This window comes from Lemur catta, chromosome 4, assembly GCF_020740605.2.
Source record: "Lemur catta isolate mLemCat1 chromosome 4, mLemCat1.pri, whole genome shotgun sequence".
NCBI lineage: Eukaryota > Metazoa > Chordata > Mammalia > Primates > Lemuridae > Lemur > Lemur catta.
This window is the reverse complement of record NC_059131.1, coordinates 94,587,646-94,611,337: the sequence shown is the minus strand read 5'-3', so window position 1 is coordinate 94,611,337 and position 23,692 is coordinate 94,587,646. Positions and strand designations below refer to the sequence as shown.

Below are 23,692 nucleotides of genomic sequence, written 5' to 3'. Positions count from 1 at the left end.
TTTTATAAGATTCCTATGTAGGAGGTGAGGGTGGGCCAGGACAGTTTTCTAGCTTCATGGTTCTAGGGCTCTCTCTTCTGTAGTTCCTACAGAGTATTAGAGAAAATGGTTTTGTGTATCTCTACCTCTTTAGTACTTTCTGAATTCTATCACATTTGGTCCCCCCTCTTCTATCAGTATCCAACCGCCCTCTCCTTCACGCCCAGAGCTCTTCCCTTGTCAGTGTGTCTTCTATTCGCAGGAGTTTCTCTCAGTACAGACCACGTCCCCTCACTGGCTATTTGTGAGAACTGTGGAGACAGATTGCCCCAGCACCCCCACCTTTCTGCAGGCCCCACCACTAGCTGTCAGTTGAACGCTGGGCAGCCTTCTCCCAGTTTTGACTGGGGTTTTGGATCTACCAACTGAGATTCCCACCACTACTGGGGATCTCTCCTTTCCAGGCTGAGTTCATGGTGGCAAATTCTGGGTTCTTTAGCTCTCAGGACCATCACAAATCCCCCTTCCCTTCTCTCTGCTTGCTCCGCCAAAGCTGCTGTTCCCACACGATCTTGTTGCTGTTGATGGTTTTGACCCAAACTACTCATATTCTGGGATTCACAGAGATACTCTGTCACCTAGTTTTTGTGAAGATGGTATCCCTGTATGCCTCCAATAACAGTTTTCCAAATTTTTATTTTAAAAGTGATTTGCATTTTTCTATTTATACCATAATGCCTAGGATAGGACAGACTAAGCTACAGTAACAATTAAATTAAAAACTGTGGTGATTACACACAAGCACTTCTTTCTTGTTCTTGTCACAAGTCCAACGCAGTCAGGAAGCTCTCCTGGTTGCTTTCCACCAACAGTGACTCCTGTGCCCAGCTGCTTCCATTTTGCAAATTCTTTGTTTATAGCCAAATAGGAAGACAAGAGAATGGCCAATCATGACAGTGAGTTTTACTCCCAGGCCTGGAAGTCACATAGATTACTTGTCTGCACATCTCGCTGGCCAGAACTCTGTCATGCAGCCCCAAACTAACTGCAAGAGAGGCTTGGAAACAGAGAATAGCAGTAAGAATTTCTGCCACAGCTCTGTACAGTTGCCCAAGCAACTTGGTGAAAGAAGGCAGACAAAAACTAAGATGCTACCTGTCTCTTCATATATCTGCACAAGGACGTAAAATGTAATTTGATAAAAGAACATGTCATCATATTTAATAAGGTTTTAATTCCTTAAAATTACTTTAAATTAAAAAAAAATTTTATAAGTCAAATTATTTTCAAGTCTGCAAAAAACCATGTCTCCACAGAGTCTCCAATTGCTAACAAATTTTGCGGGTGACAGAGTCAGCATATAATTAAATAAAATTAAAATGTCTCCAATTGTAAAGGTTCCAGTTAAATATGTTTTTAGGAATTATAAAGAATTAAACTATACCATTAACAAATGAAGTAAGAAAATGGTAGTTTGGCATCATTTATAAATGTGTATGTGTTCACATTCTAAATCTTCAATATATATAGACACAGAAGAAATATAACCTTAAAACAGTGATTTTTATTACCTTTAGTCTATTATGTTTGACTATAAATATAACCATTGGAAAAAACCACAATATTTAAATAAGAATTAAGTTCATGAACGTTTACAAAATACAACCAATATACTCTGACTTGTAATTGTATCTTAAATATTTCAACTTTATTTTTCTGGCATGGTCAGACCATTTAAAAACATTTTCACACTATTTTAATTTTAGGATATAAAACAGTAGTAATCTACTAAATTTTCCATTATAAAAATTAATATGGCAATTCTCAAAATACTGAAAAAACTGTTTTATGAAAGAACTCACATCACAGCAACTTATTTCCTTTCTTTTCAAACATATCTTCAAAAGGCACATTTTAATTAATAGTATTTATCTAAAAGATAGTAGTTGGAGTTTTGAATTTCCAGTCAATTTTCCATTATCTCAAAACTGAGCTCATGGAGGGTCAGAGGAGGTAGGAGAACACAGGTTTCCAATGAACTCTATTAAGGCGGCAGAATTCTCATTCATCACATCCATGAAGACCAAGAGAAAGACGTAAAGGACGCAAGAACTACAGGTCTGTCTTACATGCTAATTTAACCTTCAGGAAATAATTTCTACACAAAAATACTTTCTACACTAGACAATAAGCTTAAAAAACAAAACGTCAAGAGCACAAATTACTCAGTTTGGTCCAACTAGTGATGTTACCGATTTTGAGCTTGAAGAAAAGAACAAAGCTTCTGCTTCTCTATAATCACATCTTCATATCAGGCTCATTTCAATTTAAATCACATGGTGCTGCAAATTCCAAGAATGTCAGACATACTGATATTCAAAATAAAGTACAAAAATAAATTTTAAAATCAAATATAAATGATTTTCTCTGTCATGCTCTCCTTTAATTGGCCTGATAATATAAAGTTGACTGTAATTATAATAACATCTGTAATTTCAAGTACTATTATTTTTAAAAACTTATAACCTAGGACCCCAAAATGCAATCCAATATATAATTTGGGGTATGGTTTACTTTTTAAGTTTAATATTAATTGAAGTACTAAATTTTATAAGATCAGTACTCTGAAGTACTAATCTCAAGTACTTGATCCCATGCTAGAAAACAAAAGAGAATTTTATTGCTATTTTGGAATTCCAAAATATTGGGGATCTACTTAAATTTCATATTATTCCTGTCAAGTCTCACTTGAATGTTTCCATTTTTTAAGAAAAGGGGGAATGTCTTTAGAATTTTTCCTTACCTACAACAAAATAATTCACCAAAAATATTCTAAAGTACAAAAAAGAAAATGGTCACTTGATACTTAATGAAGATATAAATTTGTGGTCCCTAATAACAGCCACTTTAGGGGCACTTAGTCAAGTTCTAAAACAGCAGCTTTTAAAATTAAGGCAACATTGCTTTATTTTTATGTGTTTTTCTATTACCTAACTATTCTATTAAAGTTCGTAAGAGCAGTTTCAGACTTACGCACCCTCAAAAGCCTTTTGTAATGTAAAAAGAGTTAACATGAACATTCTTCTCAATGTTTAAAAAGTATATTAAAATTATTGTATTCAAAGTCAACAAACATCTTATTTTTCTACTTGGAATTCTAGGATAATTACACTATTCCAGCATGTGTGAAATTACCTTTTAAACTAACAACAACATAAAATACAAATTTTCTACAAAATACAATACAGGAGATTATCACTTCTTCCCTGAAATAGAAATTTAATATTGGGACAAAAACTTGTAAACTTTTGGTTACATTCAAAATATAACCTTTAAAGACTTGTATTTGTATTACTCAAGGTTTTGGCAACTGGCGCTCTTAACAGCAGATTTACATTACCGTAACGTTTAACAAAATAACTCTAAACAGTTTGTTTATCTTATTTTTACATCTGTTACCAGGCAGAAAAAAATGGCTTCCTGCAATGGACAGTCTGGGTAAAGCAATTGCTTAGGTGGACAATCCGACCCTGACTTCCACCTTGACTCCGTTCCACAATTACACAAGGCATTTGTACTAGCTGAAAAGGACTCTTCCCATCTTTCAATGCCTGAGTAAGGTTTAAGATCTGCAGAAAGAAGAGAGATTTTCACCAATTTTAGAAAGATAAAAAGCTTCACTTCACTGACATTATTTTAACCATTTATTCACTATAATTTTTTTCATCCACTTACACACACATGAGATTGTGATGAGGAGTGACTGCTATAAATATGATTATATGGATATATATATGTTTATATACACATGTACACAAATGCACAAAATTAGAAAAAAATAACTTTTGCCAATTGGTAGCTTTAAAATATTCTAGAATAAATATGTCCAGGAGCAATGGAATCAGAAAATGAATAAAGTGAAGAGTTCCACATATTCTATTCAACATAAAATCTAAATAAATACTAGTTTAAATAGTCTGGTTTTAACCAAATATTTACACCTTATCCACTCATTCAACAAATAAATTTACTGTATGCCTACTATGTGCTAGGTTCTGTTTAAAGTGCTAGTGATACAAAAGTTAAAAAAAAAAAAGCAAAATTCCTGCCTTCATAAAATGTACATTTTAGCAGGAAGAGGATTCAATAAATGTGAATAATAAATCATACCATGCATTAGAAGGTGCAAGTGCTATGGGAAAGCATGAAGGAAGGCAAGGGGGTTAGAGAATTTGCGAAGGTAGACATTTTAAACAATGTTTTATTTAAGAGCTTACTCTTAAATAAGAAAAATAAAACTAAGAAAAGTAAAATATATTACATTCTATGTCCAAAGACACCCTTGGAATTTCTACTTGAGCATACAAAGAAGGTTATAAAACTCGATGTATAGATTATAGCCTATTCTACTCTCTATTTAGATACAATAAAATTTTAGTAATTCATTTTCTTTCTTCCCTGCATATCGGGAAAAATTCCCTCTATTATGTACTTTAGAAATACAGATGTCTCCTTCAGGTATTTGAAAATATCTAATATATACATGCAGTACATTTTGATGGTTCTTGTAAAGACTGGTCAATAGTGATAAGCATAAACATTTCACATAAAGCCACACCAATAAGCAAGCTTCATAATTCTTTGAATAGTATAAACTAGATGGTTTAGTTCCTAGAAAATCTGGAGTACTTAACATATGAGGAGAATAGACCTGTACTAGCAATAGTATTATAGTTATAGATTATATTTGTTTTAGGTTCCCTTTTAAGTTCTTCTCTTAAACTTTTCTAAGTTGGCTATATTTGGATAACAAGGAAAAAAAGAACTTATGAAATTTAAGTCTATAAGCATGGTTCTTACCATGAAAATAAAACTATGTGCAAAAACATGGCTAAGGAATGAAATGTTCTGGTTAGCTTCTTCTTTGGGTTTTAAAAATTCTATTCTAAAAATGTTAGTCTAAATATACTAAACTTAAGTAACATCTAATATTTTCCTGCCTCTAAAAAACAATACATGATTGGTGCAGAGAATCTGGAAAACAGAAAGGTACACGAAAATGAAAGTCACTTTACAAATTCTCAATTTTTACAGTTATATAGCAGCAAAAATTATTCAATCCTAAAACTATACTATTAATTTTTCTTTGGGAGTTCAGAAGATACAATAGTCTTGCATTTATTTACTAAAGAAATCTTTGCTGAGCACTCACTGTGTTGAAGAAGGGCCTGCATAGGAGGGGAAAATCATGTGCGTCCTTAAAGAACTCACATTCTAGAAACAAACAGCCACGTGAATCAATAAACTGCAATACAGTGTGACAGACACTTTAACTACAAAGGACCTATATCCTGACTTTAAAATCTGATCCTCACCCCTACATACCACCCATTTTTTCACTTCTCAAAGAATAAGCAAATCTATTATTACATGTTTAAATCAGACAGGATTATTTTTAAAATATAGAATGGAACAAATACTGCAGGCGAGGGGAGATGCTAGAATACTCTACCCACGCCACATCTGAGAGCTTGATAGGCATATGACAGCCGTGGCAGAGGCAGATGGCATAAACTTGTGGGCTTCTGCATACAGACTTAGCTTTCCTTTAGATTAGTTCACTGGTTTTCAAATTTCAACGCGTATGAGAATTACTGCACTGTATACATCAAACCACATATATTCTACTTTATGGTCAATTTTAAGCTATTTTTCAGTAGTAATGTACCTGATATGCTGATTTTAAAACCACATTTCTGAGTAAAATGGGACACCAGCATATTCCCAGAAAGTGCTGCAGAAATCTAAAAAGAACAACTCCCTGGACTGCAGGAGGAGCCTAGGGAGACTGAGCTGGAGCTTGAAAGAACTGTTCTCCAGGTGAGGGAAAGGCATCTGGGGAGAGAACAGCGCAAGGGCTCCACAGGGAGACGGGAAGAAAGAGAAGTTACGAGTTGCTAAGCTTAAGGGAAGCCACAAAACAACAAAAGACAAAGGCAGGCACATTGCTTGGAGTCAGAGTGTGAAGGGTCTTGTTGACTGTGCTGAAAGCCTAGATTTGAGCCTATACACACGGGCAAATATATCTCGGGAGTTTTAAATCATGAAAGACATAATCAGACTTGTTTCTAGAGAGATTTTCTTCATCTTAATGTGGAAAAGAAATGGGACAAGAGGTAAGGACACCACATAGAATGTCAATAAATCCAGAGAAGAGATGATAAGGGCCCTAAGCAGAGGCAATGCCTAAATGGCACAGATCTGCCAGGCTAAGACAGACCCCCTTATTACACGGATGCAACATGGTACTTCACCACTCTGAGCCAAATTCTTCCATATAAAATGCAGATAACTGTAGAGCTGTGAGGATAAGCAATAACGAACACAAAAGTACCCAGTAAAGGGTCAAGTACTCAGAGGTACTAAAGTGCTTGTCTCACTTTCTTTAACATCAATTGTTACTAAATCTGTACATGAGCTTCTAGTTTGTAAATCACTGAATACTCGTTTACTGTATTTTCATAAAACAGTTTTATTTATCATTTTTGCCATTTTTTCAGATCATGGGGAAAATATATTTCACATTCCCATAAGTAAATATTCTCAGGTCCAATGTTCCAAATAGGCACAGGTAGAACGTTAATGAATTTTATTGAACCCGACTATGACCTATTAAATGTAAAAATCAAAACAAGGTTTATCTTTAGCTTTCATAAACATTACCAGTCCCAAACTACAAAAAAAAAAAAAAAACCTTCATGGTAGTTTCAGCCCACAACTTCATATGAAGAATTAGAGCATGTCACTGATTATATGCATAAAACTGAAGTCTTACTACAAACTAGGGCAAAAGGCTTGGTTATAGAAAACACAAATCATTAAGTTAATAGGCAAAACTGGAGGGGAAAGGAATTTAAGGGATATTTATAAATGATAGAAATAACACAAGCATTTTGACTCAGTGAAGGAACTGGCTAAAATAATGATTATGTTGTTTGGAATTTAGAGTATTATTACCTGTTTTTGTTAAGCCTCTCTTTAATAAGTCCTGATTTACTTTAGAATAATATCTGATTTTTTTAGACCATTTTTTTTTTTTTTTTTTAGAGATAGGGTCTTGTGTTGCCCAGACTGGACTGCAGTGGCTATTCCCAGGCACAATCATACTGCACTGCAGCCTGAAACTCCTGGGCTCAAGGGATCCTCCTGTCTCAGCCTTCCAAGTAGCTGAGACTAAAGGTGTATAACACCGTGCCCGGCCTTAGACCAACTTTAAAAAAATGAAACAACAACAATAACAAAAAGGCCAGCTAAAACCAGAGAGCTACACAATCATGTACATGGTCAGGGTACACTATTGTTTTTGGCTATGAGAAAGCTCAAAATCAAACTAAAATTAAAAGCAAAACAAAATCAAACTAAAACATATAACCAAAGTATCATCATTTTCTTTCTTTCTCTCCCCAGATCTTAACCCTGTCATTTTTGTATTTTATTACATACATTTTTATAATACCTTAAACTCCTTTGTAAATGAGACAGGATATGAATAAACCTAAAATAGCACATAACCACTGCTATATCTTGTACCAGACCTCAGAGTCATCAGAACTTTTCAGACAGGCATTTTTTTAACTTAAATTCTTCATGTGCTAACTTTAATCCACAATTAAAGCTTACAAAATTATTTACAGTATTTATTTCTTTATTTGTTTAAAATAACATCCCCAAGATAAAGATACACCTTTAAGGATAAGAAAATTCCAGAAGTTGAAGGATATTGATATGTCCAGTCAATCTGTTTCAAGCAAAAAGGTCAAATCAGGGCATAATTATCTATGCCTGAAAATTTAGCTCACATATATTCTGGAATGGTAAAACTGTGCAACAAAATTATAATCATTGATCATCTGATCCCTTCATTCATGCTAGAATTACCAAAAAAAGCCTCCTAGTGATGCTCGCTGGCTCTAGTCTCCTCATCTACTAAGCAAACCTGCACCCCACTGTTTAGCCTAGCTCTCTGCAGTGGTTCTTACCCTTTTTTGGGTTAGGGATCCCTTTTGCTGAGATATTCTATCTCCTCCCACACCCAAAATGCACATATAAACAAAATTTTATACACAATTTCAGGAAGTTCATAGAAGAAAACTAGAAGGAGGTCTCCTGTTCAAAAATTCTGTCTCATCACAGCCTTTCTTTAATGCTAAATTTCTAACTGCTCCAATTCCTTCTGTGTGAAATCTATATTTTGGTTCTTAAGGCTTTCTATACTCTGGTTCTATCCTACTTCTCCAGCCATTTCACTTACTGATTCCAGTAAAGCACTGCGTAAATGTGAAAGAGCACAGAGAGATGCACTAGCTAATAATCGGTCCCTTTTCACTGACCCCTGGCCTTCTCAGCAGAGCATAAGTTCCATGAGAGCAAGAATTTGGTTTTGCTCACGGCTTTATCTCCAGTGACTGGTTTCTGGCACTAGTTCTGTGAACAATTATTTGGTGAATGAATAAACGATTATCTTATTTAACTATCCTTACTTGATAAAGTTATATAATACAATATGAGTGTAAAAACTTGACTCATCTTCTTTGCCACAGGTATTGTAGCAAACAGCTACCTTAAATTAAATGTATATTTTAGGAAGAGAATGTTAATGTAAAAGTTACCAAAAGACAATGTTTACAGTATAATCTATTTTCATTTCAAGTCTTCCTTTTGGAATCTGAATACCATTAATAGAGTTGAAGAAACAAATGTCATCTGAGAGTCAGCCCAGCCTGCAGGTCCACATCAGCAGACTTATACCTTGAATCTCTAATATTTAATTAGAGGTGTGAGGAAGAGAGGGAAGAGAGGACTGAGTTACAACTAGTTCTTTCACGCCCCAATCAGTGCTGAACTTTGGTTATTAAACCACTACTCTAACAAAGGCCTAACATGTTCTGCAAGGAAAAGACTACTGACAACAGAACTTGATATTGAAATGCTCAAACAAGTGAATTTGAGAAGGAAAAATGTAATGATACTCAGGAAAATAGCTATCCAAATGGGGACAAACAATTCACAGTAGGAGGAAACAAATAGCTAAATAAACAATATACAAAACAAGGTCAAAAATACCTAATTTATAAAACAATAGAGTAAAGAAACTATTTAAATTAACTTCATTTCTAGTCATCTGAGCATAACAGGTAGTATTAAGAATTCTATCTCTGGGTAACAGTGGAAAAAACAGTTGACTAGTGTTCCAAAGAGATTTTTTTCCTAATGAATAAGATTATAAAAAAGTAACCTACCTGGCCCCTCATCACAGACATCTGACTTTCAAAAGTGGCTTTGTCAAATCCTTTGTCAGTCTATCACAGAAAGGGGAAAAAAATTATAATTTCTAAAATCGAGATCTTTGAAACAAATATTTGAAAACAAATGAATACTTCAACTTAGCAAATAAGATAATTAGAAAGCTTTCCTAATTGATAAAACAAAAAGAGTTTTTTACCTGATATCTTTTTGTATACTTTCAGAATGACAAAAAAAGATTTATTTATTTATACCTCCCCTTATTCCATAAGGGATTTAAGAGGGCTTAGGTTTTTCAAGAGAATTAAATAGCAGGTCACCAAATATGTATTATAACTTATGGAGTATTAATAATTTTGTGAAAGTTCAACTTTTGAAGAAAACAACTTCTTAAATTTTAATGCAGTCTCACTTCAAAGAATACTCATAGAAAGTGTAACTTTACAAATTTATGCTCCTGTAAAGTAAAACTGCTAATTCCTCTGTCATGTCAGATTCTACTGCAAGCAGCAATATAAGAAGTAATAAATTGCAAATTAGCTCTGTTAAGAAAATCTCTTCCATTTTAAGATTTACTTTTATTTTCTGCATAATCAAAATGAGACATTTATTTACCTTAAAAAGTTCATAAAGATCTTCACATAAATCTTGCACAAAGTTCATGTCAGAAATATATGGTAGAATCAAGTTTCTTATTTCTTCAGAAAAAGGAACTTTCGCTTGAGGAAGCCAAGCCCAGTGAAATGGATCTATAGAAAGAAGTATTCTAATCAGTGGGAAGAAATGGTTTATTTAGACTCACATTTATCCTGGTTCTTTCTCACAATCCTAGGTTCTTCCAAAAAAAGGACAGGAGAAAGAACTTAATCAGAATACATATTATTTACAATCCAAATTATTCAGATTTGGATAGCCAATTCAGACAGTAAAGCATAGTAAACTAGTTATGCCTCTGAGTTTAGACAGTAAAGAGTAAGAGTTTGGATAATGAGTCTATCTCAAAAAATATATCTGAATCTGGTTCCTGAGTTTAGAAATTGATGGATACCTATAATTTGCTCACAGTCTCAGATGAATACCATGGCTGAGGTCCCCCTGCCCTCCACAACTACAAATCATCAGAAGTGACTACTCACTTGTATATAGAAGATAATCTAAAATTTTAAATCATTAAGAAGTAAATAAGTGTGTGGCTTTAAGAGATAAAAGATCCATGACTCTGAGCTAACTCTACTTCTCCCCCAAGAAGACCATTAAATCTACACAGCCAAGACTAGAAAGATATATACAGACATAACAGAGGAATCTTCTAGAGAGGGTGCATATTCAGATTCCTACAAGTTAACGCTCACCACATTATGATCTACAGAGCTACTGTGGGTACATCGAATGAGAATCCTCAGCTTTGATGGATCCTACCTTAGAAAGCCCTGAGAAAGAAATCTGCCTTTGAAGTCATTCCTTCTTACTTCTCTATCTACTTCTTTGTACATGGTGGGAAAGACCCTCCATTCTAAAGAAAGCTTTTCCTCTGGACCACATCTCCTTGACACTATGTCCAATTTCCTTTGTACCTTTCCCTGAACAATTTCATTAAAAAAAAGCCCTTATTCTTTGCCTGCTTCCACTTCTAATCCCTACCCTCAACTTCTACTACCACCATGCAAACTCCCTCCCCTGACACCACCAGTCATCTCATAAGGGTCTCTCCAAAGGCCTACTTGCAGTCCTCATGCTACTTAATCTCTCTGTAGCAAGTAGCACTGTTTTCTACCATCTCCTTCATAAAATTCTCTCCTCTGGCTTTGGAGATATCACTCTCTCAAAGTTTACCTTGTTTTAAAAGCCATACCTTCTCTCTTTTGCTAGCTTTTCCTCCTCTTTTTCAGTGTCACTGTTCCCCCATCTTCCACACTAGTCCTTCGTTGTCTTCATTCATTAATCATTCATGAAACATTTATTGAGTACTTATGTACCTGGCATTGTACGAGGCTATAGTGATGGTTCTCCATGATTTCCCTGGGTGATAGCAAACACTACCATGGCTTCCACTATCAAGATGACAGGTTAAAAACTACATCCTCAATACCAATTCCTCTTTCAAGCTCCAGACTCTTAATCCTCAACTTCACGTTTGATAAAATTTCCCAGATGTATAGTAGGCACCTTAAACTTAACCTTTTAAAAATGCAATTTGCATACAGGTTCCAAACAATTAGGGGGAAAAAAATCAAATGGAACCAAGACATCTTAAATCAGTTCAACAAAAGATAAGAAAGACAAAAAACAATAAATTGGAATTCATGGTAAATAAAAAAAGAGAAGATGGCAGGAAAAGTTCAAGCATATCAGTTTACTGAGTATTAAACTACAAGGTTAAGTGTACCTTTTAAAAGACAAAGACTAGGTTAAAAAAAATCCACCTAAGTATTATTTATAAGTCATATACGTTAAAACAAAATGACTAAGGTTAAAAATAAAAGTAGAGAATAATACCAGGTGAATGCTAACAAGAAGAAAGGAGGAATGACAATGTTACAACAGACCAAATAAGAAAAACAAAAAACATTGAGAGGGATAAAGTAGGATATATTTCATACTGAAAAAAGAACAAGCCACCACGCAGATAAACCACTGGACCTTTATGTGTGTGAAATACAAAGCAAAAAATACGCAGAAATGTAAGAAGAAATGGATAAAATAACAATCACAGTGATCTTTAATTCTCTCTCAAAAATTAACAGATCAAGGGCTGAAAAAATAAATCAAGGATATTATATGAATAACAATTAACAAGTTTTAGTTAGCAGACACAGAATTTTGTGCCCAAACATTCTTTCCAAAAACAGTTCTCTAAATTGGCCATATATAAGATCATAAAGAAATTAATAACAAATTGCAAAACAATTCACACAGGCCATATTCACAGATCACAATGCAAGGATACTGGAAAATAACAATAATGAGCAGTTTTTAAAAAATAGCAACAATGGACAGTTGAAAATATAAACTGACCTAGAAATTTTAAAATCAAATAAAATACTTCTAAATTATTACTACCAAAAAGAAAATCAGAAAGTGTAAACATGTAAAGCAGAATAGAACAGCACCTATCCAATCTGTGGTTTAGCCAAAATAATACGTAGAGGAAAATATGTGGCTTCATATGCATTCACAGAAAAGCAATATAGCGGCCAGGCGCGGTGGCTCATGCCTCTAATCCTAGCACCCTGGGAGGCCAAGGCGGGAGGATCGCTCGAGGTCAGGAGTTCAAGAAAAGCAATATAGGATGAAGAGAAAAGAATAATGATGGAAAACATAAATCAACAAAAGAGAAAAAGCAACCTAACTAAAAGCCTGATCAATAAAATAAAAAGCCAATTATATGAAAAAAGCATAAATAAATGGGCCAACGCTTAACAATAGATAAATCTTTGGCAAACCTAATGACCTAATGATGACAAAGGCCCACTAATAAACAATAGGAAATTTAAAAGAGACATATCACTGATACAAAGATTTTTAAAACTTATCATATATTTTAGACATACATAAATTTTTTAAAAAAATTTTAATTAAAATATCATCTCCTATATTCCCAATAACCTAATTCAATTATTACCAAATTTTTGCAAAATTTGCTTCATCTGTTTCCCTGGTCCCTACCCCCACAAGCATTTTAAGGCAAATTCCAGATTATCATTTCATTTCATGCCTTAAATACTTAACATGCACTGAGGGGATTTTTTTAATTATAAGAGAATTCTAATAAAATGTTATAAATCTAAACTCAAGATATCATGGACAATTTTAGGCAAAATAAAAGTACCTAAAACTGGCTCAAGAAGATGTAGAAAACCTACTAACCATAAGAGACTGGGAAGGCAATTAAAGCACTGCTCACTCAAAAGGGGTTGGGGTTGTGGGGCAGGCCTAAACTGTTTTACAAGTGAATAACCCAAAACTCCAAATATAGTTCTACCAGAATATTAAAGTATATAATCCTCATGTTATATATATATTTAAAAATTGGAAAGCTACCAAACTCATTTTCCAAGGCTGATATAAGCTCAAAAATCAAAACCAGTCATCCAAAAATAAGCAAATAATACACAGCAAGGCCCATGTCATACATGTTTGCATCCCTAATGCCTAGAACTGAGCCCTAATGAATCATATACTTCAACAATTTTTTCCCCTGCTATTTTGATATCTGTAAATTTTGTTCCTTTCACATTCTGGAAGAGGTAATTATAAAATCTATATAAGGTTCTAAATACTCACATGCTCTCCATTCATCAGGGTGTTTGAAAGGAAATGCTAAACCATTATCAATTGCAGCTATTTTAATACGCAATTCCTTATCATCGATACATTTTGATTCCTAAAAAGAAAAATAATCTGTTGATAAAACAATCTATATAAATCTTACCAAAGGGTAAATTATTTTCAATAATTATTGAGATTTAAGAACATATTCACTCTGAAGAGCCTATAAAAATTAACAATAAGTTCCCAGAAAGAATACAAATTCACCCAGGAAGGGAAAAGATTGCCTTAAAAACCAGTAAGAATTTCATAATGACTATTTTTAAAAATTTGATATTACCTGTTTATCCAGTAATGGTTTTGTTTGTTTTCCTCTTTGGAGAAAAGGGCTTGAAAATACTAAGACTTAAGTGATGTTCTAAAATTCACTGCTAGATGCACTATTTAAATGTATGACATTTTGTAAAATATTAATGATTTTTTTAAGAAAATTTAACAAAATTACTTTATCAATATCTAGTCTTTCTCAGGGTCCCCTAGAAATAATTAGTTCAAACATAAAATGTTTCTAAATAAAACTCCCCCAAAGATCATAACTAAATATAATAAGATCCAGTAGAAAGAACCTCAAGATACTTATTCTTTTTTTTTTTTTCCTGAGACAGGGTCTTGGTCTGTCCCCTGGGCTAGAGCGCAGTGGTATGTATCATCATAATTCATGCAACCTCAAACTCCTGGGCTCAAGTGATCCTCCTGCCTCTACCTCCCTGGTAGCTGGGACTACAGGTTCACACCACCACACCCATATAATGTTTCTATTTTTTGTAAGAGATGAGGTCTCACTCTTGCTCAGGCTGGTCTTAAACTCCTGGCCTCAAACAATCCTCCCACCTCAGCCTCCCAAAGTGCTAGGATTACAACAGCTGTGAGCCACCACACCCAGCCAAGATATTCTTGATGATAGAATATAGGCCATTCCTAACTTCTACATCTTCTATAGCAGAAATGAAGACCTCAGGAGCAAGAGGGTTTTCATGTTAAATAGTATTTTCAGTTATTTAAAGACAGATGACTGCCACTACTAACTGGCCTAGATAAAATGACAAAAAGTGAAAAAAGGCAATTTTTAAATTAAAAGTACTACAGTGAAGGCTCATGTCATGTATCAGGTTTCTTTTGTTTCTTTTAGTTTGTATCAAATATCTTAACTCAATGAAAATGCATGAAATATTACTAAGGACAAAAAAATAAAGTTTTCAGCAAAATCTAATTGCTCAAGATATACCAATAAAATAAATTCTGGAGCTATTATAAATATGTACAATTATGTGTATATTTCAAATCCATTCCTGCTATAACTGTCATTTATTTTTATTTATATCATTCTTCTCTATTTACAACTAAATAATTATTGAGGCACAATTTACACACAATTAACTTCATATATTAACATACACAATTTGATGAGCCTTGACATATGTAAACCTTCACCCAAAAGTTTCCTTGTGTCCCTCTGCAGTCCATCCCCCCCTCCACCCCATCCCCAGGCAACCACTGGTCTATTTTTTGTCACTAGAAACTAGTTTGCATTTTCTATATTTTTACACAAATGGAATCATACAGTATGTTCCTTTTATGTATAGCTTCTTTCATTCAGCATTTTAAGATTCATTCACATTACAATGTGTATCAAGTTTGTCCTTTCTTATTGCTAAATACTAGGAATATTTTTAAATTTCTTTCATAAACACAAGTATAAACTTTTAAAAGTGATGAAGTGATAACTTGAGAACACAGATATTATAAATATTGAAGAAATTTTTTTAATAACTTAAAATTTTTTTTTTTTATATATATTTTTTTGAGACACAGTCTCACTCTGTTGCCCAGGCTAGAGTGCGGTGGCATCAGCCTAGCTCACAGCAACCTCAAACTCCTGGGCTCAAGCAGTCCTCCTGCCTCAGCCTCCTGAATAGCTTGGACTACAGGCATGTGCCACCATGCCTAGCTAATTTTTTTCTATATATTTTTAGTTGTCCAGCTAATTTCTTTCTATTTTTTTTAGTAGAGATGGGGTCTCGCTCTTGCTCAGGCTGATCTCGAACTCCTGAGCTCAAACGATCCACGTGCCTCAGCCTCCCAGAGTGCTAGGTATACAAGCATGAGCCACTGCGCCCGGCCAAAATTTTCCCAAATATACAGATTGTTTTAAACTTGTAAAACTATTCTGAAAATATCTTTTATGTAAATACGTAAAATTTGAACTTGGGTACTCAAAAGTTGATAGCAATTAATCTAAAATCTGTAACTCTGATAGTGTTAAGGGTCTATGCATTCTATTACATACGTTAAAACCAGCTTCTTATAAGAAGTACTTTTTTTTTTAAGTTCAATGGCTATGATTCACAGGTAAAGCACACATGTTCCATTGTATTAGTTAATATTGTATTATCTAATACTGACTCAAAAGACTCAGAAAGAAGTGAAATAGCAAAATACAAACATAGTGACCAAAAATACCAGAAGCCTTTATTACATAAAAGCAAAAAACATCTGGTGATCCTAAAATTTTCTAAGCTCTAAAAAAGTACTAAGTTGGTATTATTCTTCTATTTAAATACAAAATAAAAACTAAGCCGGGCACAGTGGCATGCCTGTAATCCCAGTTACTTGGGGTTCTGAGGCAAGAGGATCACTTGACCCTAGGAGGTCAAGGCTGTAATGTGCTATAATTGTGCCCATTCAGTGGAGCCACTGAACTCCAACATGCAAAACACATCAAGACTGTCTCTTAAAAAAAAAAAAAAGAAAAAGCTGCCCAGAGATAATAAGTAGAATTGAGAAACGCAATGTAAACAAATGATGGATAGAAAAAGGATGAGAAAAAGAGAGAAGGGGATTAAAAACCAAGGATCTAAGTGAAGGAAGGAGGAAATGGTGAAGAATGACTTAACTTCAAGGAATCTTTTACAGAAATTAAATATATATATTTTTTATTTGTTTATTTTAAATTTCCTTACCTTACAGTCAATCTCTTTTCCACATTTCTGCTTTTCATAACTGATTAACCAATTATCATTGCCTCTGTCTTTCAAAACAAAACAATCTGTTACTTCATTTTTATGGACATTACATTAGGTCATTAAATTATGAAATGTCTGATTTCGAATCAAAAGTTAGGTTTACTGTATCTCAAATAGAAGCAGTACGATTAATCAAAGTATGCCCTAAACTATCACAGTTTTGCCAGCTTAACGGTAGCTTGCTTATGCCAGCCATGAAGAAGCCTGGAGAGCAAGTGGCAATGAAATCACGAAAGACATTTTCCACAGCTTGTTGAGAATTGAATATTTTTCCTTACAAGAAGTGGTCCAAAGCCTTGAAGAAGTGGTAATCAGTTGGTGCAAGGTCTGGTGAATACGGTGGATGGCAGAGGGTTTCCAAGTCCAGCCTCTTCAGTGTGAGCAGCATTGTTTGTGCAACATATGGACCAATGTTGTCTTGCAAGAGGACTGGCTGTCTCTATTGATCAATCTCGGCTGCTTAATTGCAAGCATCCTCATCATTTCATATAGTTGGTTGCAGTAGACATCCGCTGTAATTCATTGACCAGGTGTCATGAAGCTGAGTGGATAATACCAGTGCTGGACCACTAAATAGACACCATTAGCTTTTCTGATGAACATTTGGTTTTGGACTGTGTTTTGGTACTTTATCTTTATCCAACCATTGTGCTGAATGTTTGTGATTGTCAAAAAACAGTACACTTTTCATCACATCTAACAATATGGCATAGAAAATATGCCATGACAGCAAAGAAAGACAAATTTCAAGACGATTTCTCTTCTGACACTCGTTTAATTCATGCAGTACCCACCTATCCAGCTTGTTTCACAGGGTCCAATATTGTTGGAATAGGAACATCAAATCTTGCTGCTAATTCAGGAGTAGGTTGAGATCGATTCACTTCCACTACAGCTTTCAGCTCATCATTATCCACCTTGGTCTCAGTTCGCCCACGTGGCTAGTTTTCAAGATTAAAATCACCAGGACAGAACTTCTCAAACCATCAACGTACTGTGGGTTCATTAGCCACATCCTTCCCAAACACATCATTGATATTCTTCACTGTATTGGTTCCACGATGGAAGTCACATTTGAAAATAACACAAATTTTTGACTTATTCATGGTTTCACAAAAATTACTCTAAAAAAATTTCAAAAGATAATCACAAGCCAAACCATGCATTTGAAAGAATGAGGATGTACCTTCACAATAAAAATGAAACAAGAATTGTTAAAGTGAAATATCAGAGACATCAACTGTCAGACTTAGTACTTAAGGAAATCAGACATTTCATACTTAATAACCTAGTAGCTTAATATTGAGGGAGCAAATCTAGTCACCACCTGATTTTTGAGACTTTCATTGGTTACTTGTAGCATGTTTACCATATTAAAGATTCCAATTTAACACATACAAACTAAAAAAAATAACCACAAATTTTAGCTAACCTTTATTGAACATTTTCTCTGTGCCAGACACTGTTGTGTTTAACATGTATTTAATTCATGTAATCCTCATAACTACCCTGCAAGGTGGGTATAATTATTAAACCAAGGTTATTAAAATCAAAGAACTTTTCCTTACCTGAGGATAAAAAAGCATCTATCCTTATTGCTAGGCAAATGTCTAAGTAGGCTCACTAATGTCAGTATAAGAGTAGTCCAGACTGTACACTAATGTTAATATTTACTTAAGAACATTAATTAAGAAGGTAAATCTAGAAAATTACATGATGCTTTTTCAGAATCTAATATAAATGAGGAAACATTTCTGAACCACTGGTTCTTAAACTTTAGGGTACAACAGAATTACCAAGAGGGCTCCTTAAAACACAGCCTGCTGGCCCCACTTGCAGAATTTCAGCAGAAATGGGGTGGTGTCTGAGAAGATGCATGTTTAACAAGTTCTCATGTAATGCTAAACCTGATAGTCTAGGGACCCACAACTGGGAACCACTGCTATGGATTATCTATACCACTGCCCCCCTTTCGGCACAGGAAAAAATTAAGAGTTTAATGTATTTATAGACTATACTGCTATATAATGTCAAAATAAGTATGTAACACAATTTACACAATAAAGTTTCAATTATTCATATTATGCAGATAACATTTCTAATATCTGGCTTTGTCTTGCCCCTAAGAAATTTCTCCGTAAGGGATAGGAACTGATCTCTACCACCTGGGAGAAGCCTGCTATGAGTCAGGATTCCCCATGCAGGACTAATTCTGCCCAGGAGCGGCAGCACTACATCTGTTTTCCAAAGCAGGTAGAGAAAGAGGCTTCAAGACTTCTGCATCAAATTTCATGGCTTTGATTTGGATAACAAAATACAGTCTGAAACTAATAAGAATTGAGTGAACAAATGAGAGAACTTCAATACCTGTATTTCTGATGATGTAATCCAAAATAACTAATCTTTCAAATTGTGACTGAAATTGTTTTCTAATATTCTCAGGCAAAGGGTCAGCTTCAAATTTCCTAAGCCAATATTCAGCCTCCTTGTAACCTTCAACAAATAACTGAAAGGAACCAATCTATAATTTTAAGAACTACAGTTAGAAAAGAAAGTACAAGAACAAAGGGATTAACTTTTTAATTTCTCAGCAGTACTGTCACAAAATATGTTATATAAACACAATAAGAAAGAAGAGCTAACACTAATTTAGATAAGCCACATTTATCAAGAAAACTATTTTTATATACTAATTGTAAATAATCACATAAAGAATACATAGCAAATAAAGAATGCTCAACCCTAGGCTCTCAAGGAGCACAACTATTTAGAATAATTAAAAAAGAGAATAAATATGTGCCCTCAAGGTGACACTTAAAAAGAATGCTATTTTCTAAAAATATTCATTAAAATAAATTTAATTATGGAGGCCAAATTTTAAACTTATCTTGGTTATTTAATAACAGTGAAAGTTTATCTAACTAAAGAAACTTTTCAGGATTCTTTTTACAACATAAAATACAAAATAAAATTTTATTTAAAAAATAGGATGGATTCCTTGGCCAGGCAGATTAAAGATCCTGTCATAAATTTTAAAGAACTAATCAATTAATCATAACCTCTCTAGTGTTTTCTATAAAAAAAAGTCCTTTCCTTGAAGATATAACCATTTTAAAAGGCACTGCTATTACTAAAATTACTAGTTAACATTAAATAATTCATTAAAGAAGGAAACATTAATACAAATTTAAACAGCACATGACACACATGCAATGTGTAACCTAGTGTGCCTCATAAATGCAAACAAATCACCACAAAGAAAAATCTATTTCTTATCCTAACACCTTATATTGTTGTTGGCATGAAATTTTAATGATTTCCTTAGAGTTTTCTTTAAAGAACTTATAAGTACTAGTAAATGTCATGAATGTGGAAATAATATCCTCCTTCAGTCACGCTTATTTCAGTATATCCAAGGAGGACCAGGCCTGCTACAACTTTTCAAACTTTCTGCCAATTTGGAGTACACTTCTCTAAAAAAAAAGTTAATCATGAATTCCTACTCAAATTCTTTTATCTAGATAAATGTACAGCAACTAACAAACAAAATAATAGGCCAAATATATTTAAAAAAAACAAACTCTAAAGCTTTTTCTAGAACATCTTTCCACTTTAACCCTTTCCACCCTTGCTTAGCTAGGGGCTACTCATCCCTCAGGTTTATTGAAAAGTCACAAGAAAAAAACAAAATTTAACATGCAATGAGTAAACATAGCTGCTACCATTTACCAAATCTTTACTATGTACCAAGTACGTGACATGAATTTCTTAATTGTATCCTCACAACAACGTAAGAGGTAGTTTTTATCATCCCTGTTTTATAGATACTGGAGCTTAGAGAATAAGGAACTTGCCCCAGGTCTCAGAGCTAACTACCAGAGAGTCTGGGATTAGAACCTAGGTCTGCTTCTAGATCTGAGCTTTTAGCCATTACTTTATAAAGCCTTCTATGTAACCTCTTCTTGGAAACATTCCCCACCCTTCCTAACTGGGTAAGGCATCCCTCTTCTACCCTCTCAGAGCCTCCTGAAATTACCATCATATCTACAGCTTTATCATACCTACAGCTTTATCATACTGCATTGAAATTACTTGTTTACTATAAGTTCCTGGAAGATTAAAAAAACTGTTTTCTTTTTTTTTTGAGACAGAGTCTCGCTGTGTTGCCCGGGCTAGAGTGAGTGCCGTGGTGTCAGCCTAGCTCACAGCAACCTCAAACTCCTGGGCTTAAGCGATCCTTCTGCCTCACCCTCCCGAGTAGCTGGGACTACAGGCATGTGCCACCATGCCCGGCTAATTTTTTCTATATATATTTTTTAGTTGGCCAGATAATTTCTTTCTATTTTTAGTAGAGACGGGGTCTCGCTCTTGCTGAGGCTGGTCTCCTGACCTCAAGCGATCCACCCGCCTCGGCCTCCCAGAGTGCTAGGATTACAGGCGTGAGCCACCACGCCCGGCCAAAAACTGTTTTCTTTATTATTATATCCACAGCTCACAGCACAATTCCTAATTCCTGGAATTCAGGATACACATGCCTAATTGCTCCCCAAATAAAGCTTATCAGAGAAACTTACCTTAGGAGGGAGTCCTATCCGATGAAACTTTCTACCTACTTTTGGCACTTTTGCTAAAGCATACTTTTTGCCTCTTGATTTTGCACGGTCAATGGCACTGTAGTTAAAGGTCTCACTGACAAGCCAAACCACCTAGAAACAAAGAGCAATGAAATATAGACTTAGGAATGAACATTTTGAGGAAGGCTAAATAAAAATTTATAAAAGCCAAAAAGAAAACAATAGCAATCTTTTAAGCATTTTTAGTTATCTCTACCTTCAATAGGATCTCTAGATCCCTAATCTTTTTCTGCTTTCTAAATGGTAGTTCTTTCTTCTCTTGTTAGCATTGTCTGACCTCAGAGAAATAAGACACATTCCCTGAGACACCATATGGATCTATACTACAGTCAATTTACTAGTCGCTCATGACTCCTGGATTACCAAAAAAAGGGGCTCAACTTTAAGCTTAATCATTAAGAATTATTACTATTCAGAGATAAACAGGCTGTAAATTAGAAGTACATGATTAAAACCAAATTCTCCTTTACCTTTGTTTTAGGTACAACGCCCAGATGAAGCTTTTCATCCACAAGGCAGGCACCAGCTTCAGAAAGGTAACCCTGATTAGGAACCAGGCAGCCTCTGCCAAAGCAGCAAGGGCAGCAGACCTTATGAACATATTTGGTCCATTTTGGATTCAGTTGACCATAAGGCTCTTCTGATTTGGGTTTAAACACACCAATAATCTTCTATAGGCAAAAAAAGTAGAAACCTTATTAGACTTTTAAAATAGATAATAATCCATAAAATGCATTCTGATAACTTGTTTTCTACTGCTTTCCACCACTGATTTAGACACAACCCTCAAATATTAAGAGTTTCAATCACATTTTTACATTCATTCCCATTCAAGCAATCTAAAATAAATAATCCTTGGACCAGTAGTTTTCAAATGGTGCTCTGACAAACCACAGAAAGGAGAGGGCAAGACTCCAAGACCCCATGCCATTTAACTAGATTAACTCTGATTTCACCTGTTTTATATTTCTGGGATTCCAAGTTAAGAAAAAGTTCCACTGATTTTTAAATGTTTATTAAAAACCACCACTGTAAACCAGGCACAGTGGCTCATGCCTATAATCCTAGCACTCTGGGAGGCAGAGGCGGGAAGATCACTTGAGCTCAGGAGTTTGAGACCAGCGTGAGCAAGATCAAGACCCTGTCTCTGCTAAAAATAGAAAAATTAGCCGGGTGTCATGGTGCATGCCTATAGTCCCAGCTACCTGCAAGACTGAGACAGGAGAGTTACTTGAGCCCAGGAGTTTAAGGTTGCAGTGGGCTATGATGACACCACTGCGCTCTACGAGGGGTGACAGAGCAAGACTCTGTCCCCTCTCCAAAAAATTAATAAATAAATAAAAACCACCACTCTAGATCAAACAGTGTTATTATTCATTATTTACTAAACGTCCAAATTATGTTTGTTTATTCTCTACTTTCCCCACTGTAATTTACATTCTAAAAAGGCAGGCGCTTTGTTAGGGCTGCATCTCCGGTACTTAGACTAGTACCTGATACACAGTAGGCATTTCAAGTATTTGTTTAATAAGTGGATAAATTCAATGACAAAAAACCAGTTGTCTAAACTACAAAGGTAATAAGATATTGTGAACATCTATGCTGTCAGACAGTCCTACTCTTAATTATTTTCCAGTTACTTTTTCATGATCAATTTTAAATAAACTTTAAAAAAAATTTGCTCTTGGATATCTAAAAGTCTCTATACTCTTTAGTATTGTCTGATACAATGTATCCATATTAAATTTACAGGCTGAATTATCCTTAAGCAAGAAATAAAAATCTTATTATAATTCTAAGTATATAATTGCTTTATAAAGCAATAAATTTAATACAATAAAGTCTGAGTCACTAGTAAAAAAATCAACAAGAACAAATTAAGAAATCAAGCTTGGAATAAAGATTGAGAGACTGACATTACCTATACATAATTTTAAATCTCAAAAAAAAGACTGATTCAAAATTATTTTTGGCTGGGTGCAATGGCTCATGTCTGTAATTCAGTGCTTTGGAAGGCCAAGGCAGGAGGATTGCTTGAAGCTAGGAGTATAAGACCAGCCTGGGCAACATAGCAAGATTCCATCTCTACAAAAAAAAATTTTTTTTAATTAGCCAGGTGCAATGGTGTGCACCCATAGTCCTAGCTACCTGCCGGGAGAATTGTTTGAGCCCAGGAGTTCAAGGTTACAGTGAGCTATGATTGCACTATTGCATTCCAGCCTGGGTGACAGAGTGAGATCCTGTCTCTAAAAATAATAAAAAATAAAAAATAAATGATTTTTAAAATACAACTTCAATCTTTGCAAGAAAAATTTGGTGAAATTATAAACCTTCTTCCCCCTGAAAAAAGAACTGCTCATTATGCATCATTCAGAAAGCTTTTAGAAGAAAAAAACAGGTTTTTTAAAAAAATTCTAGATGAAT

General features: G+C 34.5%; 1 protein-coding gene across 1 annotated transcript in view; it reads right to left on the bottom strand.

The window, feature by feature from the left end:
• Positions 1–1,523: 1,523 nt before the first annotated feature.
• The window catches only part of PI4K2B (phosphatidylinositol 4-kinase type 2 beta), a 31,130-nt gene continuing 8,961 nt past the window's right edge, over positions 1,524–23,692 (bottom strand). The window contains exons 3-10 of the mRNA XM_045550465.1: positions 21,739–21,939; positions 21,209–21,340; positions 19,002–19,155; positions 16,572–16,639; positions 13,567–13,666; positions 9,898–10,031; positions 9,279–9,338; positions 1,524–3,608 (exon numbers count right to left, since the gene is read on the bottom strand). Of these exons, the coding sequence (XP_045406421.1) occupies positions 3,435–3,608; positions 9,279–9,338; positions 9,898–10,031; positions 13,567–13,666; positions 16,572–16,639; positions 19,002–19,155; positions 21,209–21,340; positions 21,739–21,939 (1,023 nt within the window). The 3' untranslated portion in view covers positions 1,524–3,434. The remainder of the gene's footprint in view (positions 3,609–9,278; positions 9,339–9,897; positions 10,032–13,566; positions 13,667–16,571; positions 16,640–19,001; positions 19,156–21,208; positions 21,341–21,738; positions 21,940–23,692) is intronic.